We start from the raw sequence: 26,480 nt of genomic DNA, 5'->3' as shown, positions 1-26,480 counted from the left end.
GGGTGTTATACGTCTGTCGACGGGGGGGGGAATTTCCTCTCCCTCGTCGTCATCAGCATCACTATCCTGGAAAGGGCGGCGAGTGTGTTCGTCTCCCTCTGACGAGTTCCCTCTATATTCGCCCTCGTCCAGGACTTCGTAGCGGTCGTAGTCTCTCTCCTGGAAGGAGGGGAGTTCGTCGTGATCGATTTCCCCCTCTTCAGCGTCGGCCCAGTCCTTAAAGGGGACTTTGCTGCGCGGTGGAGAGGCTTCTAGGCGGGCTGCCATGGTGGTAGAGACCGCAGTGCGGAGACGAGGCTTTGCTATCGGCCTGGCGGAGCGCCCCTCCGTAGTAGCCGGGTCGCGGCGAGGCTCGGTTGCTGTACTCACTTGACGAGGTATCAGGGAGCGAGTGCTGCTGCTTTTCGGTCTGGCTCCGTCAGCTTCGTAGCGGGCTGCGGAGGCCCTGTCTGCTTCTGCCTGGGAGGAGACCGTAGCTGTAGCACGACTACGAGGGGCCGGAATGGGCCGCTCTCGAGTGGGGCTTCTGGATGTGCGATGCAGAGCTGGGGTATAGTCCAGCTTCTGCCTCGGTCCGTAGTGCCGGGGGTTCTCGTAGTCGTCGCGTGTGTACTGCTTGTAGAACTCATCGGCGCGCCTCAGCCTGCCTCGTAGGTAGGAGAAGTCCATATCTCTGCACTTCTCGCAGCCGTCCGCGTCGTCCAAATCCAGGAGGGCGTTGCGTGCATGGTCCACGCCGAGACAGTAGAGACATACCTCGTGTCTGTCTGCGTTGGACATCTGTTTGTTGCACCCCGCCACGGCGCACCACTTCGGGGGCTTCTCTGTGTCTGGGGGAGAGATGCCTCTTCGGCGGCGCCTAGCTGCGGCGGTGGTCTCCTTCCTCGGGGAATACATGCTAATAGCTCGTCGTTTTCCGTTGAGAAGGGGACCAGGAGTTAGCTGACTTTGTGAAAGGGCTTCTTAGCCGCGAGCGTGGAGAAAGCTAATTCACAGGGCTTATTGGCCGCGTGGTTTAGGTGAAAACTAAACTAGCGAAAAACGGGCTTATAGGCCTAGTAAAACACCAGTTAGCTAACGTGAAAATAGACTAGCGAACAAAGGGCTTACCGGCCCGGTGGGAACTAGCTAATTTAATGTAAAGTCTCTTGGTGAAAACTAGGCTAGCGAAAACGGGCTTATAGGCCCAGTAAAGCGTCGGCTAGTTTAAACGTTGAAGGTGCTATGCTAGCACTACGCTAGTGAGAACAGGCTACGAGAGCGAGCTAGCGAGCTAGGAGGGTAGCACCTCTAAGAGACTGGAGCTATGCTAATAGTAGCGGGCTTCTAGGCCCCGAAACGAGAAGCTAGCAAGAAGGAAGGTAGCGCCTGCTAAGCTAACCGCTAAGCGGCGCTAGCTGTAAGCTAGTGTTAGCTTCCTATTCTGAAATTGGCGGTCTTTTTGAATTGTTCTATTTTAGAACTTACGTTAACCGTGGAGCTTGTTTCTGCAGAGTTTTTTTGCGAAAGATTCTGTCGGAAGAAAAGTCTAGTATCAGGGAACCTCACGGTACTCGAGTTGTACTCTTGTCCGACTTTTGAGGTATAAAATTGCCCTAAACACTTGACTCGATAAACAGAAGTCTGTCCTTTCAGCTCGGCAGAAGAAAAGCGAATGAGCGCGCTATGACGTAGACGCAGACTAGTCGTCTCGAGAAGCAGGGAGTCTACGTCAGCGCTCTTAAACCCACAGTACATATTTGGAGTGATATGTGCTGTGGGAGTTCATGAATGAAGTTTCTGCCCTTTTGCTCCGCAAAGGAAACATCCCATAGAGTGAAGTATTTCGTGAACGAATACTTAACAAAACTTGTATTGGCAGCCATGGCACAACATATTTTCAGATGGGGATGCACAGCCAAATGCATATTATTTCGGGGGGAAAGTTTGACAACAACAAAATCTCATCACAGCACATACACAGTCATGTAGTGTATGAGCAGCTCAGCACGCATTTCAAGACGTATATGAACTGTCTTGCACAACATAAAATGATGGCAACACATTTGTCATGTCATTGCTTAAGAAATAATATAGCAGCACATCTTGACACTTCAGAGTGTAGTTGCACAGGGTACAAACACTACCTACTAATTATTTGACTGGGAGTTACCAATTTGTTATATTAGGAATACAATATGCCCTGGATTAATTAAAACCACCCAAAACTGAAGACTGAAGACTGAAGATTTTTACCAATATTTGTCAAAAGCCAAGGTTTCATACCAGTTGCAGTTTAACTGAAATATTCACATTCTCCGTCAGTGTTATGTTAAGTGACTCATGTAGCAGCTCTGCAAAGTACAATAATACACCAGCACCTAGAGGCTCCTTACATAATACAGTGGAGCAATGCTTGATATAAAGAAATACTTAAAAACGGTTTTATGACAGCCTGAAAAAAGGACCCTGTAAAACCCAGATGGTCTTTTTTCTTCTTCTCATCAACATGCTTTTAAATAGGGTATACTCTCAGGTCAGCAGAGAGCTCATTCATAACCTGCTTTGTTACAAAGACAGATTAAATGAATCAAAATGAAAGCCCAATTCACACACTGTCCATTTTTGCCTTTACATCGTACTCTAAACATAAATGTCCGCTGTGGGAATACCGTCGGTTCCAATACCTTCCTGTAGGTGTGTGCTGCATTGGGGCTTCTAGAATGGGGAAGTGGGCGAGCGGACGGTGTCAGCTGAGCTCGGGGAGTAGTCCTCAGACTCTGAGGTGAACTCGGTGGATGAGACACCACTGGTGTCGACACTGTGGGTGGCACCGGAGCCAACGGGGAAGCCACTTTGCAGAGCCGGGTGGGGCTTTGGCTTCATGTCCTGATGCCGTCTTTTTAGGAAGCCCTGTTTCTCCTTATCAAGTGGGGTGGTCTGCGAGAGTGCGACAACAGGGTAGAGTTAACAGTCAGTTCGTTCTCCACAGGAACACAAAGCCAATAAGGGTGTCGTTTCCACTACAGAACCAGGAGCTCTGTGTATTAATAAGTGTAATTATAAGTGTGTGCGGTCATTTTCTCAAGCCCTAAAAGAATACAGTGAAAATAGCTAGTCTACAAGCTCACAGTGTGTCGCATCGCAATGTGAGTTGTAGATCTTCTATTTGCAATTATTAAAAAGATTCCCAAAAGGAAATGCATGTATTTAATTCAGTCTGACGTATATCAAAGTATCTTACTGTAATAACTGACACTCCTGCTGAAGTGACACTAAGTTTTGGTCCAGTGTTGAAGTTCTTCCTGATCTTCCCAGCTACATGTAGCTGGTGCTCATTTTCTGACAGCCCTTCACCCTAGAAAACAAGCACAACATAGTAAAAAGTTCCCATTGTCTTTCCCTCGCTATTCCCGACTTTTGTTTTGTATGTTTTAATCACCATTTTTTGATAACTTTTAAGAGATACATGGTTTCCACCGGACAACCCGATGATGTCACGCGTTTGTATCACACGACCGAAAAACAACAACACTTTAGTGGTTTAGCGCGGGTGTGGACATTTCTGGTATTGCAGCTGTAATGCCTTGGAATAGCATCCTGAGACGATGAAAATGAATTATCTGAGTGGTTGTTTAGGCTTCAGTGTATATAAAAAAGTATTAAAGGGCAACATTTATATAATACATTTGATTTTAAATTCATGGTGGAGCCCCTTGTCATTCCTGTGTACTAGCGTTTAAACTTACCTTGACCCAGGAGTGCTCCAGGACTTGTACAGCCGTGTACCTCTGGTCAGCCTGTACCTGCAGCATCCCAGTGATAAGCCCCTGAAGACACATGAGACATGAGTAGATAGTCAAATAACCTGTGATCAGCAGCACAGACATGAGACGGTTTCAATTTAAAATATCAATATTTAAAAGAAGAATCACACCCGTGTGAAGTGAGGGGCGCGCTTATCATACATCATCTCATTCCGGCCAATCACAATTTGCGTCCTCAGTGCACCTTCGTCTTCAATGTTTGCGTTTACACAGGCTCAAAACTGGCCATTCATAGATAGATAGATAGATAGATACTTTATTTGTCCTTTCGGAAATTAGTTTTGTGCCAAGCAGTCATCAGGATACTATGGATTTTTACAGCTAACGGCCACTAGGGGACCTTCTAAATCTATCTCTATGGCCTCTATGCGGCTTATAGTCCATGTACACATTTGTTTTTTTCCCTAAATTTAGCTGGTGTAGCTTATATTCAGGTGCGCTTTATAGTCCGGAAATTACGGTAGATAGATAGATAGATAGATAGATACTTTATTTGCGTCATTTCGGAAATTAGTTTTGTGCAAAGCAGTCATCAGGATACAAAAGCACACACACAATACATTGGCAATTAAATAAACAAATGCTAACAAAAGGCAACCAGTCATAGTTCCAAGAGGCATCACATTACATTTTATGCACAGAAGTGAGATGGGGTCTGCTTGTTCATAAGTCCTATACCTATGGGAACAAACGATCTTGAAGCCCTAGCCTGCAGAGACGGTACTGTGTACCGTCGCCCTGATATAGTAAAAGATGGTAACGGGTGTGTTTCCCCTTCCTGAGTACCTGTGTCTCATACATTGATGTACATTGATACTCTCAAATCGCACCCAGCTATTTTGCTGGACACATTGATGACTTTATGGAGTTTGTTCTTATTAACCAATGACAATGAGCCATACTAGGAAACAAAACAAAAAGTCAATGCACTCTCCACAAAGGATCGATGGAAGAGTGCCATTACATTTTGTCAACGTTATACTGTCTCAGCCTGCGCATAAAATGCAGCCTCTGCTGACCTTTCTTATAGAGGGCATGAGTGTTGGAATTCCATGTCAGCTTGGAATCAATTGTTGTACCCAAGTACTTGTACTCCTCCACAATCACTACCTCGTCCCCATCAATGACTATTTCCTGGTGTGCATGAGCACCAGTCCTAAAGTCAAATATGACCTCCTTAGTTTTCTTAATATTCAACTGAAGGAAGTTACTCTTGCACCAACCAGCAAACTCGTCCAGTGTTCTTCGATAGCTTATCTCATCATCCTCAATCAGACCAACGATATCTGTGTCATCTGCAAATTTAACAATACAGGTGTTGTCTGAGTCACTCCTACAGTCGCTTGTATACAGCGTAAACAATACAGGTGAAATTACGATCCCTTGCGGAGCCCCCGTGTTGGTCGTAATGGGGAGAGATATTGCTTTATTCACCTTGACATGTTGTACCCGCTCAGTCAGGAATGACTCCACCCACCTGATGATATTGGTGTTAACACCCATATCATACAGTTTCCTCATCAAAACATGAGGTCTCATTGTCTTAAATGCAGAGGAGAAATCTACAAAGAGTACCCTAGCATATAGTTTCTTTTTAGGTTTATCTAGATGGTAGATCTTATTAAGCAGCGTCATCAGTACACCTCCCATTTCTACTGACGAGGTCCATTTCATGTTGGACATTACTGAAGGTCATTTAAAAGAATGCGCTCCAAACTTTTGATTATCAATGTTGTCAGGGCAACTGGCCATAGTCATTAAGGACTTTGGGATTAGACATTTTCGGCACTGGAACTATAAGTGAGGTCTTCAACGCTTTTGGAATCATTGTCAATGGCAATCGATGTTTGTGTTTGTGTTTACACAAACACACAAAGCTGGACATAGAAGGGGCTAGCGCCCCTCAAAAATGGAAAAGACAATTAAAAATAGCACTCCCAGCCACTCACCTTGGCTTTGTCTGATACATTATCCCAGTAAGGTGAAGGGAATTCTAGTTGACCCTTCATTATCTGGTCAAAGAGAACATCCTGGTCTTCACTGGTGCTAAGGAAATGAAGAACCAAAGGTCTTTGATTATTATTATTCTCGTCTGCAAGATAACGACATGAACGGATCACAAGCAATGCCATTTGATTTGTGGCCACAAGAGGGAGGCAAAGTCCCCAAAATAAATACTGTATTTTTAGTTTACTGCTCTATCATCAATTAAATAGCCATTATTATAAGAGAAATATGTAATACAGGCAGGTCAACACAATAGACTGCACGCTAACATCCTGGCAGCCAAACCAGTTTGAAGCAGTCATAGGACAGAATACAGTATACAGTACAAGCAAGTGAATCCTCTTATGTGTGTTGTAGAAGTAGCCTAATAATGTATTAGTCACAGAACAACAACTTCCAAGAACCAGTATAAATCAAACTACAACTTCCAAGAACCAGTATAAATCATTCTATCATCATTCAGTGGTTCCCAATATTTTCTATATAACTTTAAAATTAAATTGATTTTCAGAGCATGTTTATTTTAATCATCCATTAATCGACTGTTTTCCAGCTTAGATCAATGAACCTAACATACTTTAAGTTCCCATTTATTGGTATCACAATGAAAACACACTAGGACCCTTTTTTCACATTAATTTATTATCATGTTATATTATCAATACAAGGCCCACTTGCAATATCCTCTTGGCCCACAGGTTCAGAATCACTGCTCTAAAATATAGCCAGACACACTTACCCACGGAAAGGAGGGAAGCCACACAGCAAGATGTAAGTGATGATACCAGCTGCCCAGATGTCAACCTTGATGCCATATCTGTTTTAACACATTGGATGAAAACAATATATAAGAAAAATATCATCAATGTGTGTGTCTGAAGCAGGTCTTGTTTCCTTTTCAATTGTGATTATGATTGACTTGTCCCCCACTATTTAACCCATTTTGGTGTATATATAAAAATAGCAGATCTACAAGCTTGTAGGTCTGCTATTTTTGAAAAATCGAAGAACGACTGACATAGAAACATAGCTTTTTCAGAAAACTGTCAGGATGTAGAAGACATTTTTAGAATCTGATCTCAGGTCAAAATGGGTTAAACGGCCCTATGATAACATTGTGTCACACTGAGGTTCAGACTGGAGCACACTCCTCTACTGGGACTCACCCCGTCTCAGTGAGGATCTCTGGTGCTACATACGTTGGAGTCCCACACACAGTGTAGAGGGGCCCGTCAACCAGCGCAGCCAAGCCCAAGTCCCCCAGCTTTAGAGATTTACTGCCATCTTGGTGCTCATATACCTGAGTTAAATACAGCAGGGCAAAAAGACATTCATGACCCTATAAATGCAGGACCTTTGCAGTGCTCAAAATCTGCAGAGGGTTTCTATTGAAGGATTGTGCAACATCCTCATTGAAAACAGACCATTCATTCATCTGGGAACCTTCACTTCACATGGAGTAATTGTCATGTAGGCTGAGACAATAATGTTTTAGGAAGATTATCAGCCAGCTGTATTCCATATTTTACTCTAAATAGAAAACTGGGAAATGGGAGATAATACAATGTAAAAACTATACTGCAGTGTAGTTGCTGTAGTACAAGAGGATGAGTATAAGAGGAAATCTCTTATTTTAGGCTGATGGTTTTTTACTGTATCTATATTGTAAATAGTCCTGAAAGGCCCTAATTGCTCTCGCTAAATGAGATTTTGGAACCAAATGGACCCTTATGGGTCTGTAACTCAGAGAGTGTCCATCTGTACACTCAGTTAAATTAACATTGATTTTACAAATTTATAAATAAAATGGGGTCAGATAGAAATGCCATTAAATGGGGGTCTGTAGCCTAATTCATGTCAAACTGGGGGTCCTTGAAATTAAGAATCACTGCTAGAACCGTACAAATCTTCTCGTATGGGGGTCCCTGGCATATCTTTTCAAATAGGGGTCCACAGGCTGATGAGTGTCAATTTGGGGGTCCTTGACATGAAACGGTTTGGGAACCACTGCTGTAGGGTATTTGAAGTTACACTCTTGAAGACCCAGACATACCAGAAGATTTTCTGGTTTGATGTCTCTGTGGACAATGTGGAGGCCGTGCAGATACTTGATGGCACTGGCCAGATTGAACATCATAGAACTGGCATCCTGCTCTGTGTATTTGCTGGATGAGGTTACAGCGTCAAATAAGTCTCCCCCCTGAGGATAGAACAATTCACATTTTAAATTTGACGCATATGTTACATCAAAACATTTTTAAAGGTGTTCTGGACACGTTTTCTGACTTTTAATTTATGTTAGGAATATACCTTAACCAACTCCATGATGTGATAGAGCTCACTCTGAGTCTCCATCTCCTCAATCAATAGCACAACGTTAGGATGTTTCACTCGCCGAAGGATTGATGCTTCATTCTGGATCATGTGCTCCTGGATAAGAGCAATAGTCAGCGTTACAAAAATAAAAGAGTTTAAGCTACTGTGTGTGCGTACACACCAGGGGGGTAGTCAGACAGATATTTTGTGAAGCCACTGAGGAAATCGGGATTTCCTGAAAGTTCATATAATGGCCTGTTGTGGCGCTGTCATTGTCATTCAACTTCACCTAGACTGCATTACCTTAATAAACATGGTCATGAATACTTTTTGCTTCCAGTCACTAGTTTAAAGTCTCATTTCTAATGTCATAATATTCTTTTTGGAAAATTCGCGCATGTTCTGAGGGGCGTGGCTACCGTTACAGTCTATGAACGGGATCCCCCACCCACTCGAGTCAAAATAAAAACCAATGAAGAAGAAGGGGGGAAGTCCCGCCTCGTTGTCTGGGCCAGCCAATGGGCCAGCTGGGCCCAAACGGATCTAGAAAGATGGCAACTTCCATTGCAAGGACTGACAGGCTTCATTTTACGTTCATGTTAGACCCGGGGAACGCTTTGTCCATATTTTTTACAGTCTATGGTACACACACACACACACACACACACACACACACACACACACACACACACACACACACACACACACACACACACACACACACACACACACACACACACACACACACACACACACACACACACACACACACACACACACACACACACACACACACACACACACACACACACACACAGCTGTGATATAATAGTTTTTATCTAAGGCAAGTCATTTCAATATAAAACTGTCTATTGCTTTATTGTGAGTATTTTGTATTGTTTATTTTAGATCAAGTTACGTTAACTTAAATCGAAAATGCAGTCACTCAATCTTAGTGAAATTAGTAAAGAGATCTCATGCACCTTTCCCCTGCATTTGCCTTTGTTGATGATCTTCAGAGCATACTCTCGTCCAGTGGCCCTCTCCATACATTCTCGGACAACAGCAAAGTTCCCATCGCCTAATGTCCTCCCAACTTTGTATCTCTCTGCAATGGTGGCAGGAACTGAGGGGTACTCATCCATGAACTCAGCTGCAGATCCCAAACAAAATAGAAAGAAGGTTAAAGGATAGGCTTTGTAGACTTACGTATAATGTGGTACATTACTGTATATCACTGGTGCCAAAATATTTCATGATCATGACACACCTGTAAAATAATTCTATCTTCACAGAAAATGGCATACACAGCTGTCACCCAATTGAAGAGATCAGGATATCGCCTTAAAATGTACCATTTTACTTTTCCTACATGTTGTGAAACACATAGAATAGTATATACAGTAGGTCTTGGTTTTACTGACTATCGTATGGTATGGTGGAGAAAAAAAGGAAGGAGGAATTGAACCCTAATCTTTATAGTGATGGGCAGGAACTTTACTCCTGTGCCACCCAGATGCGGATAATGTGATAATTGAAATGGTATAATAGTATAGTAATAATAGTATTACTATAAATATCTATACTAATTTATATTATAAAAAGCCTTGCCGAGCCATGAGGCCCAAAGGGCAGGAGCCTATCTCCTGTTTCTGTAGCGTGAGGCAGCTTGAAGTACACCCCCTGGACATGACGCTAGTATGTCGCAGGGACTTACCCCCAATCCAACCCTTGATGCCGAGTGTCAAGCAGGGAGGCATTGGGTCACATTTTTAGAGTATTTGGTATGACCCGGCCGGTGATTGAACCCCAACCTCTCAGTCTCAGGGCGGACACTCTAACCACAAGGCCACTGAGCTGGTAATTAATATTTTATATTATAGTATAGACATTTTTGCAGATGTATTGATGACAGTGTGTCACGAGCCATGTCGTAATTGGACCCCATCTTGTTTATTTTATGACTACATAGTATAGCATGAGTAATATTCTAATATTAAGCCAAGGGAAAGGATTGCATTGAATGAGTGTAATTCTTATTTGAAGATACATTCATGAATGTTACACAAACACAGGATATCTCTATACCCATATACGTTATCTGTTCTGTATATAGACTCCTATGTCTTGGCTCAATTCAGTCGATCAGACTTCATGTCTGTGTGGAATCGTTTTTCTTTTCTCTAAGGTTTCAACAAACTCTGGATAAGAACAAAAAACAAAAAACACTTGCCTTCACTGCCAGCTCCATCGCCCTCATCCATTGAGCTGCACACTTTTGTAGATGCTAGAGACAGAGATGAGCCACTGTGCTGAGATCCCTGATGGGATCACAAACACAAACAAGTGAATTCTACTTCTAATTATAGTTATTTTGAGTGCGTCAGTGCTACGCTGGTCAGATTAGGCTATCCTGACCATGGCGTCTGAAACGTGTTTGTATATTTTATTTATTTTCCTTACCCGGCGGCGTCTAAGGCTAGCTGGACTGGTTGGAGAGGGGCTGGGTGATTTGCCTGATCGAGGGGTGGACAGTTGACTGCCTGCAGTCCCATTAGCTAGAGACATTAGCAAATGTTACAAATAATCAAAATGGTGATGCAGTGGTATAGAAAATGAATTGCATAACTTGCACGCACGCGTATTTCTCGTTTGTGTCCAAGCATATATAGGCATAGTAACGCACCGCCTGACTCTGATTGGCCTACCGACACTGCCCGTCTTGTCTTGACTGTCCTCCGAGGTGGATATAGCTATGCTGGATAGTCGAGGATAGATGCGAGGTACAAGTACGGTATGACACATAATATTGTTTATGCCGTTTGCTTTGATGGAATAATTGATTGAACATGTGTGTTCTAAATAAATATTTGTGTTGATTATTGTGTCATTTATTTGTATACAGTGTAAACTTGAAACATTATTGTACTGTAAAAAGGTCTCTTTTCCCTTCATCTTTATCCTTCTATAATAGTATTAGTTTACTATAATTAGGCCTAGTTTAATACACGATAATCAACACTAACACTTTATTTAGAACACACCTAAATCAAACCATATAGTACACCGTACGCGTTCAATCAATCATTCATTCAAAGCAAACAATATTAGTTTGCCTCTTCTACAGAAAAACTTACAAGTTAGTTACAAGGCTGCATTCTGTCATTTTCTTGTATAATTTCTAACCGCGGAGTAACCTCGCATCTCGGAGGACAGTCAAGGCGGGCAGTGTCGGTAGGCCAATCAGAGGCAGGCGGGGCGTTACCATGCCTATGCTCGGACACAAACGAGATATACGCTGCACACGTGCACTCACACTCACACTCTCTACCTGAACCAATAGATGAAGGAGACTTGCTCCTGCGTCGTGATATTCCACCGCTTCTAGGTGATAAGCGACCCTGCATTGATGAGATTCGCCCGTATGATGTGGATTTGACCACTCTGCACTCTGTAGAGAAAGTCATAAGGAAAGAAAATCTAAATGATACCATCAATGATTTGATTATTTGTACAGCTCCGCTGCCAAAAGCAGGCAGCACTGACAGGAGACAGCAAATCACAGGTACTGTACAGCAGGTGTTCCCAAACTTTTTTGGACCAGGTACCCCTTTTGGGGTAGATATTTTTCCAGGTACCCCCTCATCCTCGCAACACGGATAACAATATATTTACAACCACAAGCAGTGTTTCCTGCAGGAAAAAGCTTTGGCATGGTGCTGGGCACAGGCCGCAATTTTGATTAATTAATTAATTTGATTAATTAATTAATAAGATTAATACATTAAGATTAATTTGTATTATTGCTCTTGTATTGCTATTGGAGACACTGGGGGGACACTGGGGGACACTGGGCAGGCACTGAGGAGGCACTGGGGAGACACTGGGGAGGCACTCAGGGGCACACTGGGGAGGCACTCGGGGGGCACACTGGGGAGGCATTGGGGAGGCACTCGGGGGGACACTGGGGAGGCACTCGGGGGGACACTGTCTAAATGTAGACGTCTAAATGTAGACGTCTAAATGTATACGGACGTCTAAATGTATACAGACGTCTAAATGAAGACGTCTAAATGTAGACGTCTAAATGTGTACGTCTAAATGTAGACGTCTAAATGTAGACGTCTAAATGTGTACGTCTTCTCTTATGGGGGTCCCTGGCATATCTTTTCAAATGGGGGTCCACACTAAGTAGTGTCAATTTGGGGGTCCTTGACATGAAAAAGTTTGGGAACCACTGCTTTAAACACTTTAGCACTTTATGAACATGAACAAAATAGATGGGTCCCCCCTGGAACTCCCTCAGGTACCCCTGGGGGTCCCCGGACCCCACTTTGGGCACCACTGCTGTACAGTACAGGTCATTTTTTGGCTATAACCAGTTGTCAATTGAAGATTGTAATTTAATTTAGCCAAAATTAAGTAATCATTCTTAATCAATATATCAAATGAAACTACGAGAATAGACCTGATGGCCCTATTTTGGGCATACATTAAAAGGCCAAAACATTCAAAACTTCAACATTTTGGTTGTACGACGAATAGCGTATATAGGGCTCACCACTGTGAGAACACTTACCACTGTTATCCAAGAGGAAGTCGTCCTGGTAGCGGAACTTTTCAGGGCCACATGCAATGAATATATCATCATCTCCAAAGAAGTCCTGAAGGCATGCCACCTGGAAAAGATGGAGGGAAATAGCGGTCAGTCACAATACATTTGGTGCTTTTGTAAAGAATACTTTGCCAATTGCCATGTATCAATTTTATCTCAGAAAAAACATCAGGTAAAGACCCACACCCAGTTTAATTTAACCTCTTTTTGAAGCTTAAAGGACCACTTCATGCATTTTCAACCTATCGTCGTTTGTGTCTCAGAGGAGGGCTGTGGACAGTACAGTTGGTAAGCAGGTTTCTAAACTGTCCTCTGGGACAATACACTTATGAGTATTAATGAGGACCAAATACCAATTACATGAAGATGGGTTGAAAATGGGTAAAAAATAATGTCCTGTAAATGTTACTGGTATTTTCTCCAAAGCATGAATCTAGCCTTATGACTAAAATCTAATCTTCAGAGAAAGGTTTTATGCAAGGAATGCCAACGATGTGAAGTACAGTAACACACCGAACGCCAAGGCTCACCAACTGCAGCAAAATCCATGAGGAAGTATGCAAGGACATCTATAATACAAAATGTAATGCAACACCATCCTCCTGTCAATAAATGGTAGCCTACTGTAAGTGACTTGCTTGTTGCTTTCATCACTGTGAGTTTGTTGGATTCTGTTCTGGTGGATGAAACTTCTACATAATTCAAGGGATACTAAATGAGGGCAAAAATAGAGCAAAGAAAAGGGCACTGTAAAGCTACCTGGTTTAGGGTACAGTCACACCTACTGTAACACACCTAACTATTCTGCCTCTATGTGGCAGTCTTTTTACAATGGTTTTGATTGGGAATAGAGTGTTTTGTTGCCATTGCGCAGCTTTCCCAATGAAAACCATTGCCGTAAAATCACAACAAAAAGACGTGAGAGAAATACATTTATGGAACAGATGATTTTTCGGTCATACGATGAAGTATAACGATACAGACACACCAGAGTTTGATTCTGCCTATATGGCCTTTTTGCGATGGTTTTCAATTGGAACAGAGGATTTTCACATACGGTTTCACTGAAATTTGTTTTGCGTCCATGACATCACCGTTCAAGATACAGACAAGACAGACACAAAACATTACAAAAGATACATTACAGGACAAATCACAGAAGCAGACAGACATGTAGCAAGTGTCACAATGGATGACTAATTAAAGGTTGGTATATGGTAAAGGAATTGACTGCGCATAAACCAGGTTCGGAAGGAGCTCAATGTCTGAAGTGAAAACCAAAGAAATAAGGAGGCAGAAACTGGTAACTGGGTAACTGAAATATTATTATTATTGACTCAAAACAGAACTTAAACAAACTTTGAACATTCATAGAAAATAACAAAGGTGGTGACTTTCTCAGTCCATGTTGAGTTCCTAAGTTTCTGGGGGAATTCTCCAGTGTGGAGAACAGGGTTACCACATTTGTGGAGGGAGGGGGGCGTCGAGGTCCAGATCGGCTCGCCAGGTCCAGGTAGGGCCTACCAGCCGGTATCAGAACCATCCAAGGGAATTCCTTTCAAGGACACAAAAACCTGACCTGCAAGGCCAGGTGTCTAAATCAGTATTTTGTTCCAAAAATCATTGTACAACTTTAAATCAAAAACTATTAAATGAGTAAAGAGTTCGATGTGATCAGTATTGAATCATTAATAATTTTTCTATTAACAGTTTATATTACATGCATGCTTTTAGAAAATAAAATTCAAGGTATTTTATAATGTATATATATATATATATTATAATACAATACATCAATATTAATTATTAAACCAAAAGTTCAAACATAAATCATATACTTTCAATATAAACTCAAACAGTTAACCAGTTGATCCAAGTTAACATGACACCAAGCCTAGGCTATATAACTCACCGAAGAGTAACCAAGGATTGTCACAGTAGTGAAGCGGAATCTACTGCTGCCATGCCAAACATTTCGGCCATCTTGCATGAGGTGGGAGTGGGGAGTGTAGGAACTGATGTCACCTTTATACTGCCTTGATTGACAGTTGACATGGGTTGCCATTTTCGGGTTGCCATGTTGGCTGGGTTACAGACAGGAACAAGAACATATCCTCTTGGTTTACCGATTTTGGTTTAAAAGCAGAACAGACTGGTGTACAAAAGAGTTGACATGTAATGCTGCACAATGGCAACACCCTCCATTCCCATTGATACGCATTGCCAAAGGACAGCAGAGGCAGAATCAAACTCTAGTGTGTCCGTACCCTAAGGATTTTTTTTTTAATATTTTTTTTTTTAGGGTTTTCTTTACAACACAGCAGACTTACATACAAGACAGTTACTTACATAAAAACAACAATGAAGAAACATAGAAAAAATAGAAAAAAATGAATAATAGAAAATAAATAATAAATAATAATAATTTCCAACATGCGTTGTATAATGCATGTGTGAACGTTAAGGTGGGTTCCGTCCTACACAGAGTCAAATGCGCTCTTCGATATGATCCAAAAAGGGGGTCCATACCTCTGCAAATACTTCTGCCTTATTTTGTGTTTCATACTTGAGTCTCTCCAGTGGTAGTAGTGACATTATTTGGGCCATCCACATATGTTCTGAGGGTATTTCATCTGTCTTCCACAAAATTAAGATACATTTATTTGCCAAGAATCTAAATAGATCAAATAATTTCCTATGAGCAGAGCTCAATTTTACATTTGTTTGTAAGGATTTAGAGTTATTACATATTTGCTACCTTCTATGCCCAGCTTTGTGTGTCTGTGTCTACCACAAACATGATGATTTGATTGGCGGAGCACTGAATGTGATGTATGATAAGAGCGTCCATCACTTCACGAGTGTGATTTGCTTCTTTCTATTTACCTGTAGTATGATACCCTGTATTATATTGTGTTATTGCGCATTTACTATGAAAACTTGCATTTCCCGTCAGTCAGTTAGTTACAGTAGTTAGTTAGTCCATCAAACCTCAAACCCTAAGATCTCCATATATGGAGCTGACCTGTTCTGACATTACATACAGTATGTCCCCATCCATCCTTTCTCTTTGATGTCTCCCATTTGACTGATACCTGTCCATTTAAACTCTAGACGGGCCTGCCCCAAAGTTATTAATGCAGACGTGCCTGGCAGACGGCGAAAACTGGAGTTTTCGCAACGGGCCCGAAGATTAAGGCCGGCCCTAACTGCCCCCGCTGCCACTCTTAGATCTCCATATATGGAGCTGACCTGTTCTGACATTCCATACTGTATGTTGATCTGACCTCATCAAAGCCTGTACACTCAAGACACGCTCCATATATGGCCAGTACAGAATTCATGCATATGTTGATCTGACCCCCATGTCAAAGCGCCAGCCCAGCAGTCTGCTGTCACCCAGGCGGATATGTTGATCTGACCCCCCATTCCAAAGCACCAGCGCTTGCCCAGCAGTCTTCTGTCACCCAGGTGGATGAATGCACACAACCTAGGTCGCTTCTCGCCCTCAGGCGTCTTACTGGTTATATATGGTTATTGTTAACAGTCTGCAGAGCATGTCACACTAATATTTGTAATCATTGTACCTGTGAGAGTGAAGTGACAAACCAATTTGAATATTTAAATATAGTAGACAACAAGCAATTAACAGCTCTAATCAGAGTCCAGTTTTTAAGTTTATTACACAATTAATGGTCAGAAAGAATAGATCAAAAAGGGGGTAATGTGAGTGGAAGATTTGTGTTTTGGGGATCCAATACATCCCATAAATGTGAAATACATTGTACGTTGTACAATCATGACCGTATACCATATACTTCCAGGTGGTGGCAGTGTTGTCCTACTACAATTGGCCAAACTGAACTTCTGCTATAAGTGAACCCATCTCCACGGAGGCAGATCAGCATCATTATAAATAAATGAAGACACAAATTTAGCCCTGCCCTTCTCAGAAAGCTTAATTGATGTGCATTAACTATAGCAGTGTGCCAGCAGAGATATGCATTAATTTCCTCTACATAATCATATAACCTTAAAGTATTAAGTAGGGTCCATGATGGTGTGTATTGATTGTGCATTGTCTTGTGAATAAATACTTATACCAGATGGTAGGGATTATTTTTGTAAGGACAGTAATGTAGTGTTCAGGGATTAATTTTGAAATGACAGTAATGTAGTGTCAAAGTATTTAGTATCATAGTACTCAACTGTTTTTTTTCATACAGACAAGAACCTTTTTGGCAAAATCTCTGATTACCAAAAAATCACTGTGGCTTCATTTATAAAGGCATAAAGTAGACCAAACAATATGATAATAGTGAGCAGATAATGCAGTCAATAAACACTCCCATTCTTCCTGCAGGTAATTATATAGCCTGCTTCTTTTTCCTTTACAACTTTACTAATGTATGATAAAAGGAAGAAATAAAACAGCAGTGAGCTGTCACTAGTAATATTTCAATACAGTAATAAGGATATAATATTACATTATTTGCTTTGTCTAGATTTTGTACCCAAATCATCTTCAAATGTATTGTTTCAATAAGCAAAAAGGTGACAGTGGGTGGTTAGCAGCAGAGGGGCATGAGTTTCCATTGTGATTTCAACCATAACATTCTAACGTCAACACAAATGGCTATTTTCTCTGCAACCTCTCTTGGCAAACTGTCCCTGCCCCCACCACCCGTCCCAGTCAGTGTGATTCCATAGGGACCTGCACAGTCATCACCAAGGCAACCTGACAAGATCCCAGCTGCATTTAAGACAATGAAAATGACAGAGCCATGTTAAAGATCCATTTGCAGGTCTGGACATCAAACAGCACTAGCACTGTAGGGGGTATGAAGTCTTCAGAAGCAATCTAGTTAAGAATTTGGATACAAATATTCTGCATCTCCCTGTTCTGTAAATAATATACAATATATTGATTGTGGTCACAGGTTTAGTGGTCTGGTCAGACAGTGGCTATTGGACATTCATAGAATGTCTCTGACCCAACCACTAATCACAGGCATAGCTCCTGCTCCACATCACAGCATTAAGTTCTGTAATGTATTTAAACTATGACAAAACAAGGATTATTGACTAAAGGTATGGCTGGAGCCAGATACAAATTGTTGGTCTCAATCTAGAACCACTCTGGATTGCCAAAACATGGCAATCCTGATCTTCTCCCGGAACCTGGAAGAACATGTGGGTCATGTCAGAGAGGTTCTGGAGAACAAGCTCGGACTGGACGCAGGTCAATCCACTACAAAGCTCCATCTGACTGGAACAATATCTTCCTCTTTCACTCAGATCAATTACCTCTCTTGGCCGCTTCAGGACTTCCCTGTATTCACATCTCCAAACAACCTGTTCATGGTTCTAATACAGTTTGCACACATGTTTACTTCTAACTTTTATAGACACTGGTTATAGTACTGGTTTCTCCATTATTTCCATATGGAAATGAGTCTGGGTCAGGGGTGGGGTGGGAGAAGGGGAGCAAGCTAACTGTACCTGTATGTGACCTGTGTATTTGTACTGTATGTTATGTTGCACCTATGTGTCTTTTGTTTTAATATTTTGTATTGGTTTTTAATATTTTAAATGTACTTTACAAACCTTTACAAAAAAGACATACTTTACCAAACTGACAGGCAGACAAAACAAAAAAACAAAAAAAAACATTGGGACGGGGGACAGTGGACACCTACGTATGTGTCTTTAGTACTGTGTACTTGCACTGCTGTAATGTCGTAGTTGTATGTATAGATGCTGCATCTCAAGGGGCCATCCTCTCAATAACATTCTGACAATTCTGACAAATTCTCTACATTAAAGCATAGAAATGCGAGTTCCATGTTCAGTCCACTAGATTCCTCGGGTTCATCATTGAGAGCGGCCAGGTAAAGGCAGACTCCGAAAATGTCACATTCATACCCCTTGTTTGTCAAACAGTTAACTATATCTGACCTGTTTCATGCTGATCTGTTATCCCTGCTGGCTCAGTGACATATCAGCTCCACTATTCCTACCCTCCCCAATGCGCACACGCACGCACACACGCGCACACACGCACACACACACACACACACACACACACACACACACACACACACACACACACACACGGAAGCTGCACTCTTAAGAGGTAATGATGTGGACCTCTACATTTGAGTACCAAGAAGAATAGCAGGGGAATAAAAGACGTCTTACATGACACTTCTGTGTGACAAAGAATTCATATCTTTGCCATGACAGGTTAATACTGCTGTGAACTATACTAGATGAACAATCAGTCAGTGTCATGGAACGGTTTGCTGCTCACAGTGAGTTTGCATCACAAACTGAACCAAAATGAGCCAGCAAGAGGCAAAGTAGTAGGGACACTTTATTTGTTACATAACTGCAGCTGCAGCATTGTGAGTGATTTCATGAGTGCGAGTCAGCGTTATGAATTGATGCACTTACAGCTCCATTCAGGACACACCTACCGATCAACAGCTTGTAGTGCATTCCCTGTGGACTCAAACACAATAAAAGCCAGGCACTTTCAAGCAGTCGAATCCATTGCTATTGCTATTAAGCCTCCTGAAATCATGACAATGATTGCTTGCCTAACCTTCTATGCCGTCTCAGTTTAGAAAATGAGCTTTGCTAAAGAGCTGTCTTGAAATATTTAACTGAAAATACTGAAGATCCACCTTCCAGCTAACAGGCCGCAGCAGTGCAGCTTAAACTTAAAATGAACGTATGAGGCACACTACACTAACAAGTGATTTACAATTAATTACTGCATGTAACCAATATTAGCAGTAATGCATGCTGTCATTTTATCATGAGGAACGGTCCTCCGATGAAACTTTGGATACTGAAGAGAAAATCTCAAACTCTAAGGTAGAGGTACACTGAAGTCAACAGCAGAAACCATCAGTAAAACAAAGGTAAAACAGCACCCTCTTTTGAGTCTTTTCCTTTCAATTTGTGTGAGTCAACAGTCTGTCTCGAGAGACTAAACAGCAGTAGACTGGGAGAGCCAGACATTCCTGTCTCCTTCAATTTATTCCATTGAGTGCTTACAAGCCACTCATTATTTTATGCATGATATAACAACAAAAAGCAAACAGTATATAACCTGTATGCTTTTCGACTCGTGCGTGCATGCGTGCGTGTTTTGCAGCCGTGTATATCTTTTCTACGTCCGAGCATAGACATGGTAACGCCCCGCCTGCCTTTGATTGCCCGTCTTGCCTGTCCTCCGAGATGCAAGGGTACTCCATGGTGGGAAATAATACAAACAAGAGAATGGCAACACACAACAGTAACTTACATTTTTGTAGAAGAGACAAACGAATATTGTTTGTGCCGTTTGCTTTGATTGAATAAAGTGTTGTGTTGATTATCGTGTATTAATCTAATTATAGTAAACTATAATACTATTATACTAAAAAAGATAAAGATCAAGGTATTAATCTAATTATAGTAAACTAATACTGTACCTTTTTTACAGTACAAATTTGTTTCAAGTTTACACATACAAATAAACAGGCCAACGGCATAAACAACAATATGCACGTCGCGCGTGCCAAGCTGTCATTCTCTTGTATTATATCGTACTTTTATTATTTATTTATTTCCCACCACGGAGTAACCTCGCGGCAGACTATCCAGCATGTATCTTCCACCTCGGAGGAAACTTTGGTGCGGCCGGCAGTGTCGGCAGGCCAATCAGAGGCAGGCAGGGTGTTACCATGTCTATGCTCGGACATAGAATATATATACGCCTTGCAGCCTGCTTAGCAGTGTAATCACCATGACACAGTGACTCGGCAATATAGAGGAGCTGTACTGTCATCATGAGTCATTGCTACAGAACAGCTTGCACTCAGGGCCAGCCATCTTACAAAATCAGGGTACAATTCAGTTAAGAATTTTTATGCATTTTTTAACACAACACACTGATTCATTTCCAAACATACCTCCCAACTCATCAATGGAATCTATATTTCTACCTGACCCATTGCATAGGTGTTTCTATTATTTATAATTCTCTCTCATGTTTAGATAATAATGCCTCCTTGGAGTATTTAAAAACTGCTTGGGAAAACGATTTAGGAATATCTATCACTGACGAGCAATGGTCTACATCTCAAAAGTTTGTGCACTCTTCTTCAGTATGCGCCAGGCACGGTCTTATACAGTTTAAAATATTACACAGATTACATTTGTCAAAGGAAAAACTCAACAGAATGTATCCAAATGTGAATCCAGCCTGCGACAGATGTGGCCAGTCGCCGGCCACTCTAGCTCATATGTTCTGGCATTGCACAAAACTAAGATCATATTGGCAAAGTATATTTAAATCAATGTCAGACATTGTTGGAAGACCTTTTTACCCGGATCCACTGACAGCAATTATGGGAGTCACAGGGCCCGGGGTCAAACTGTCTACTTTCCAATATAACATGGTAAAATATGTGACTCTACTGGCTCGCAGACTGATACTGTTGAATTGGAAACATGCACAGGTTCCAACTCACACTTCACTTATGAGAGATGTTATGCACTACTTACAAAGTAAAAAAAAGATTAAGTTTGAATTGAGAGGGAGTGAAGATAGGTTCTACCAGACATGGCAACCCGGCAACCCTTCATTGAATATTTCAATAGGTGCACGCTAACACAATACACAATAGATAGCACAATAGAAAATTGGAAAGAAAGAAAATGAACTGAAAGAAAAGGAACTGAGTGTTTTTTCTTTATTTAATTTTTTCTTATTTAAAAAAGAATGTCTGTAACTTACTTAACAACATGTTGGAAGTTTGAGAGCAAGAGTGTCTGTCCTGTTGTCTGTTTTGTTTGTCTGTTCACACTTGTCATTGTTTAACTGTTTTTTGTTTTTTCATGTTTATCACACTTATGTCTTTTTTATTATACTGTATGTGGAACATTTACATTGCTTGTTATTTTTTTCATTTTTATTTAACTGAATTACTTATTATCATTGTCTAATCTGAAATTGTCATACAAAAAAATGCCTAATAAAAACAGTATCAAAAATATATATATATATATATTTATTAACTACATGCAACATCTATAATGTTTTCAATAACAAAATCACTGGCTATGTTGCTGTCAGACATAATCACTGTTAAATGCCAATGTAATTTATTTATGGTAATTGTTTCTAGGTTTGTTTGTGCTTTTGTCTCGGGACCAACAGTGCGGGGAGGTCACTTAGCAAAGGGTAAAGACCCATGAAAACAGGACCTCTGTTGCCAAAGGAAGGTGATTATCTAGCCAGATGGAATCACCCCATGACCACAAGAGGGTGAAAAGTAGAGCAAAGAATCCCGTGTTCTGGCCACAGCTTATTAGGAAATTATGTTGACCACTAAAATCGTCTAGCTGAAGAAGCAAAGACAATTTACAACAGCAGATATCTTTTGACAGGCAGATTCTTGGCAGCATCAGTGGCAACCAGTTACAACAAGCTTTTTGAGCTACTGTGTGAATGTGGTGGAATACTGAGTGCACAGGGTCGATAAAATGAGACAAAACCAAAATGATTCAACCAATATGAAGAAAGAACATCTTCATATGGGGCAATGCAGCTAAATGTACAAGTATGCATCACTAGAAAAGCAGTTTGCATTAGGAAATATATTGGAAAAGACAGAAAGCAAGGTGAAAGCACTATACAGTGCCTCTACACAGAAGTGTACTACAGTATCTAGGAACTCAATCTGAGCCATGTCCAGACTCATGGGATCTTATCATCTTGCCACCATATGTACAGTATGATGATAGTGACAGACCAACCACTGCACCTATGCTCACACTATACAGTCCTGACATCACTACTGCACCGCTCTGCCGCAGAGGCTGTTCCTTAGCAACCAGCCTGGAAACCATGTCACCATAGAAACCGTCAGAGGGAGGGGGAAAAAAGAGAGTGAACTCACTATTTTTGAGGTGCGCTAGCCCCTCCTATATTCAGCTATTAGTGTAGATTTTCTTCTTACACAAACATTAAATTCCCATTGTCAAGGAATGGAGCATTTACGTTATATGTGTCAAATCGGCTTATTTTTGTACTACACATTCCCATTGACAATGAAAAATATAATTCCAATATAGAAAAGATCAACTGTAGGAGAAAACTTTCGCACACCTAGAAATCAGGCGTATGCACAGGTGCGTAGGCCAGCGGACATCAATGAAAGCAACAAGGCACACCCGCACACTGTGTATTTGCTCGGTACATGAGTATTTTCTTATTTAATGAAGCAATGTTTCGGTCCTTCCGGACCTTCCTCAGGCATAATACACAGTGTGCGGGTATACCTTATTGCTTTCATCAATATAGAAAAGATAAAACAGAGTAAAGCAGCAAGAAGAAACCTGACGGATGGTATCCGGAGAACTCGCCAGTGTACCAACTCTCTGCGATTTAGTGCATTTTTGTTTTACTTAAATTGCATTGAATTGAGAGAGAGAGGATAGTTGTTTAGAGTTAACACTAGAGAAAGTAGGAATGCTAAAAGTTTAAACACCAAAGTACCGAAATAATGTAATAAATTAGTAAACAATTCCTGAAATGGTAGGTCTACTTTCATTGGTATTCACATATTTTTATCATTATCATTTGACCATTTAATTGCACAAAATAATTTGATCACTTTGGAAATGAACTTACTATAACATCTGTGATTTTACACTGAGGAAGACAGCATGTTAGTATAATGATGAAGAATGTTCTTCATCAATGTGGTGACTTGGTAAACTGGCGAGTTCTCCGGTATTTGACTGGATATCCAGTTTGTCAGATCAAATTACTTGACTTAGCCTGGAACTACTGTAGGCTAAAGCCACTAATGTGTGCAACCGCCGAGTGAATAGCCATTTAATACTCTGCTACTGTTTACTATGACATTGAGTCCCAGAAACCCATTTCTCCTTGCAAATGTAGCATTGCGCGGAAGCGGGGATTGTCATTGAACCCGGGGCTCCAACTCGCCAGACCAACGCACAACCTACCGTGCCAATAGGGCTGAGCCCGATTGGCAGGGCTGTTGCGGGCTGGGTCTTGGCTGGGGGCTACAATCACACCCCCAGTCTTTGAAACGCGTCGTCCCGCTTCTCACTTCACACCGCGGACCGCCGCACACGATGTCCCTCATGTCCCTCACGCACCCTACACAAACATTCCCAATTGATGATATTCAGACCGCAGCCGGCATCTTGCCAGCAAGGTGCTAACTAGGTGCAACTTCCCATTGACAGCCCATTCATCCAAACAGAAAGGTCCTATTTAATTATATTAAACAACGTCAAACTCCCCAACATTGGAGCTGTACAGAAAGCTTTAATAATCCTCTTTCAATCTGTAAAGTTTTTGTTTCATAAAAATCCACCGTAGACATGTTGTGAGCTACCATTTATTTTTTAAGTGTCAGAGTTTGAGAGTGCTCGTCGTATATCACTCAACAGCCCTGCGTAGTGCGTACCACCTGTTTTGAATTTGTACATAATGCAGGAGGTTGCTTTACTAAAAACGAGTGCTTCCAAACTCCGATACTTGCAAGGAATTTCTTCACAGGAAGTATCTCATAACATGGAACGTGGATTTTTATGAAACAAAAAACAGATTGAAAGAGGTTAATTCAAGCTTTCCGTACAGCTGCAATGTTGGTAAGGTTGACGTTGTATTTAGGCCTATTCTAAAAACGCCTCTAAATCCTGACCTAAGGTTTCTGAAAAACTTCAAATATTTATATAGCAGCATCAAAAAATTTACATTTTTGAATACTGTACATACTGTACAGAACCCAAATATGGGTTCCCGGCCTGAGGGGGTAAGATACCAATAGGGGTTCCCGCCCAGAATGGGTTAATACAATTAGATAGGACTTTTCTGTTTGTATGAATGGGCTGTCTATGGGAAGTGGCACCTAGTTAGCACCTTGCTGGCAAGATGGCTGCGGTCTGAATATCGTCAATTGCATTCCAGCCTATTCAGACACTGCAAGTCTCACTGGACGAAGATATCCTCACAGACACAAAGGGAAAAAGGAACACGTCCCTTCATTTCAAAGACAGTTCAGTGGCAAAATTAATTTTTTGTCTAAAATAAGACAAATGTATACACTTTACAGTTTACTGTATAAAGCCCCACAAAGTTATACTTTGTCACCTGACTGTCACTCAATGAAAATAACAGGCTTTAAAATGCTGGATGTTAATAGTGCAACGAAGTACTTCTGTGCTGTGCTTCCTCAGTCAAATTATCACCAGTGCAAAATCATGTCATCATACATCATCTAGCGCCCCTCAAAAATGTATAATAATATGCTGCAGTGGTTTTGGAGTTTTATTACAGAAGCTACATTATAGCTGAGCAGGGGAAGGACTAACAGAATGTCTCCTCACCATGTGCAACAGAATGATGGGGTTCCTTTGAGGAAAAGGACAGAACTTTCTGCCTGCTGTGCAACTGCCTCACCTTTAAAAAAAAAACTCAAAAGCAGCAGATTTCCCAAACAGAAATAACAAACTGTAAGTGTAAGGGATATGTATTTAACATAGAAAACATAACATCTAGTACTCTTTTTGTTCTTGAAAGTAGTATTCAGAAGAAGATAATAGAAGGTTATAGGGCTTTTACAGAAGTGTTCTCAACTAATGGGACAGCTGTGGAGAGGTTAAAAATGCAATACCAAATAACCATTTAAATAGTACTTACCATCTTGCCGTCCACAGTGTACAGCCTTTTGACCACTCCAGAGTCCAGTTTTATGGCATCTGTGATGTCAGTCAGGACTTGCTCAAAAGAGTGGGCTGTCTTCTTGTTGAGCAGGATCCGCACAGCCTTGCGGGGTTTAACCCCGCTGCGGATAATGGTCACCAGCTTGGGCCTAATGAAGTCCTTGCTCTCCTTTATTTCAAGGGATTCAGCCTTGGCACTGCCAAGGGAAGAAGGGGAACGGCAGGTTACTGCTGTCCGGGCTCCGACAGCCCAGTTGGGATTTACATTCTTTGTGTAGTCAAGTTTCTTGTAGGGCTCTATGGATCCACAAACATAACTTTCACCTGCAGATAATAGGAAAACATTATCAGGTTTCACAAAAGTACCGACTAGTAGATCATGCCATTCAAGATCGCACAGGTGGAATGGTAGAATATACTGTACAACTTGTACAGTACAGGTTTCTGTACCCTGGCCTGTAGCCCTGTACACAGACCAACAAAAGCCACACTGCTTTCTGTTTGAACTATTTGATCATATTGAAAGTAGGAAGGAACAGCACATGTTTTGTGAAATGACTTTTTAATAATATAATAATTCAATCCAAGGAAAGCCCCTTCAGGAGCACATGTTCACCTTCCACCAGCTGATCCATACTGGTAATCTTAGTTGTCCCATCCACAGAGTAAATGGTCCGCACTCCCTGGGGCAAGTTGACATTGTCAGACAGAGCTCTGGTGAGGTCAGCCAGGAGGGCATCTATGGATCGGAACCGGTCCTGAGAAATAGCATATACAATCCCTTTGAAGTAGCGGTCTCCGTTGCGGTAGAAACGAACCTTCTTGGCCTTTTTCTCCATGCTCAGAGTTTGAAGTGTTTTGGTTCTGTACAGGCTACAATGAGCACTGTGAGTGGGACTCGGCAGTCCATTGCCTCTAGAGCCCCTTCGGGTGTATCTCTGAGCTTTGTCTCGCTCATCAAAGTGCTCCAGTTCCAT

The 26,480-nt window shown here is 41.5% G+C and overlaps 1 protein-coding gene across 3 annotated transcripts; it reads right to left on the bottom strand.

Moving 5' to 3' along the window:
• Positions 1-2,640: 2,640 nt before the first annotated feature.
• Positions 2,641-26,480, bottom strand: dclk1b (doublecortin-like kinase 1b; the record flags this gene model as incomplete). 3 transcript variants are annotated; one of them, XM_080771485.1, is made up of 15 exons in its annotated part: positions 2,641-2,919; positions 3,224-3,337; positions 3,729-3,809; positions 5,756-5,852; positions 6,553-6,630; positions 6,980-7,113; positions 7,867-8,013; positions 8,124-8,243; positions 9,113-9,282; positions 10,357-10,450; positions 10,593-10,687; positions 11,461-11,580; positions 12,709-12,808; positions 25,481-25,827; positions 26,120-26,480. In XM_080771485.1, 15 exons carry the CDS (start codon positions 26,478-26,480, stop codon positions 2,698-2,700), a joined length of 2,280 nt encoding a protein of 759 aa, XP_080627611.1. In that variant the 3' UTR covers positions 2,641-2,697. The 3 variants fall into 3 exon arrangements, with proteins under 3 accessions (XP_080627611.1, XP_080627612.1, XP_080627613.1); XM_080771486.1 differs by having other exon boundaries at positions 10,363-10,450; XM_080771487.1 differs by having other exon boundaries at positions 10,369-10,450.

The sequence above is a fragment of the Protomyctophum bolini genome, assembly GCF_963924005.1.
Source record: "Protomyctophum bolini genome assembly, chromosome: 9".
NCBI lineage: Eukaryota > Metazoa > Chordata > Actinopteri > Myctophiformes > Myctophidae > Protomyctophum > Protomyctophum bolini.
This window is presented reverse-complemented; position numbering and strand designations above follow the sequence as displayed.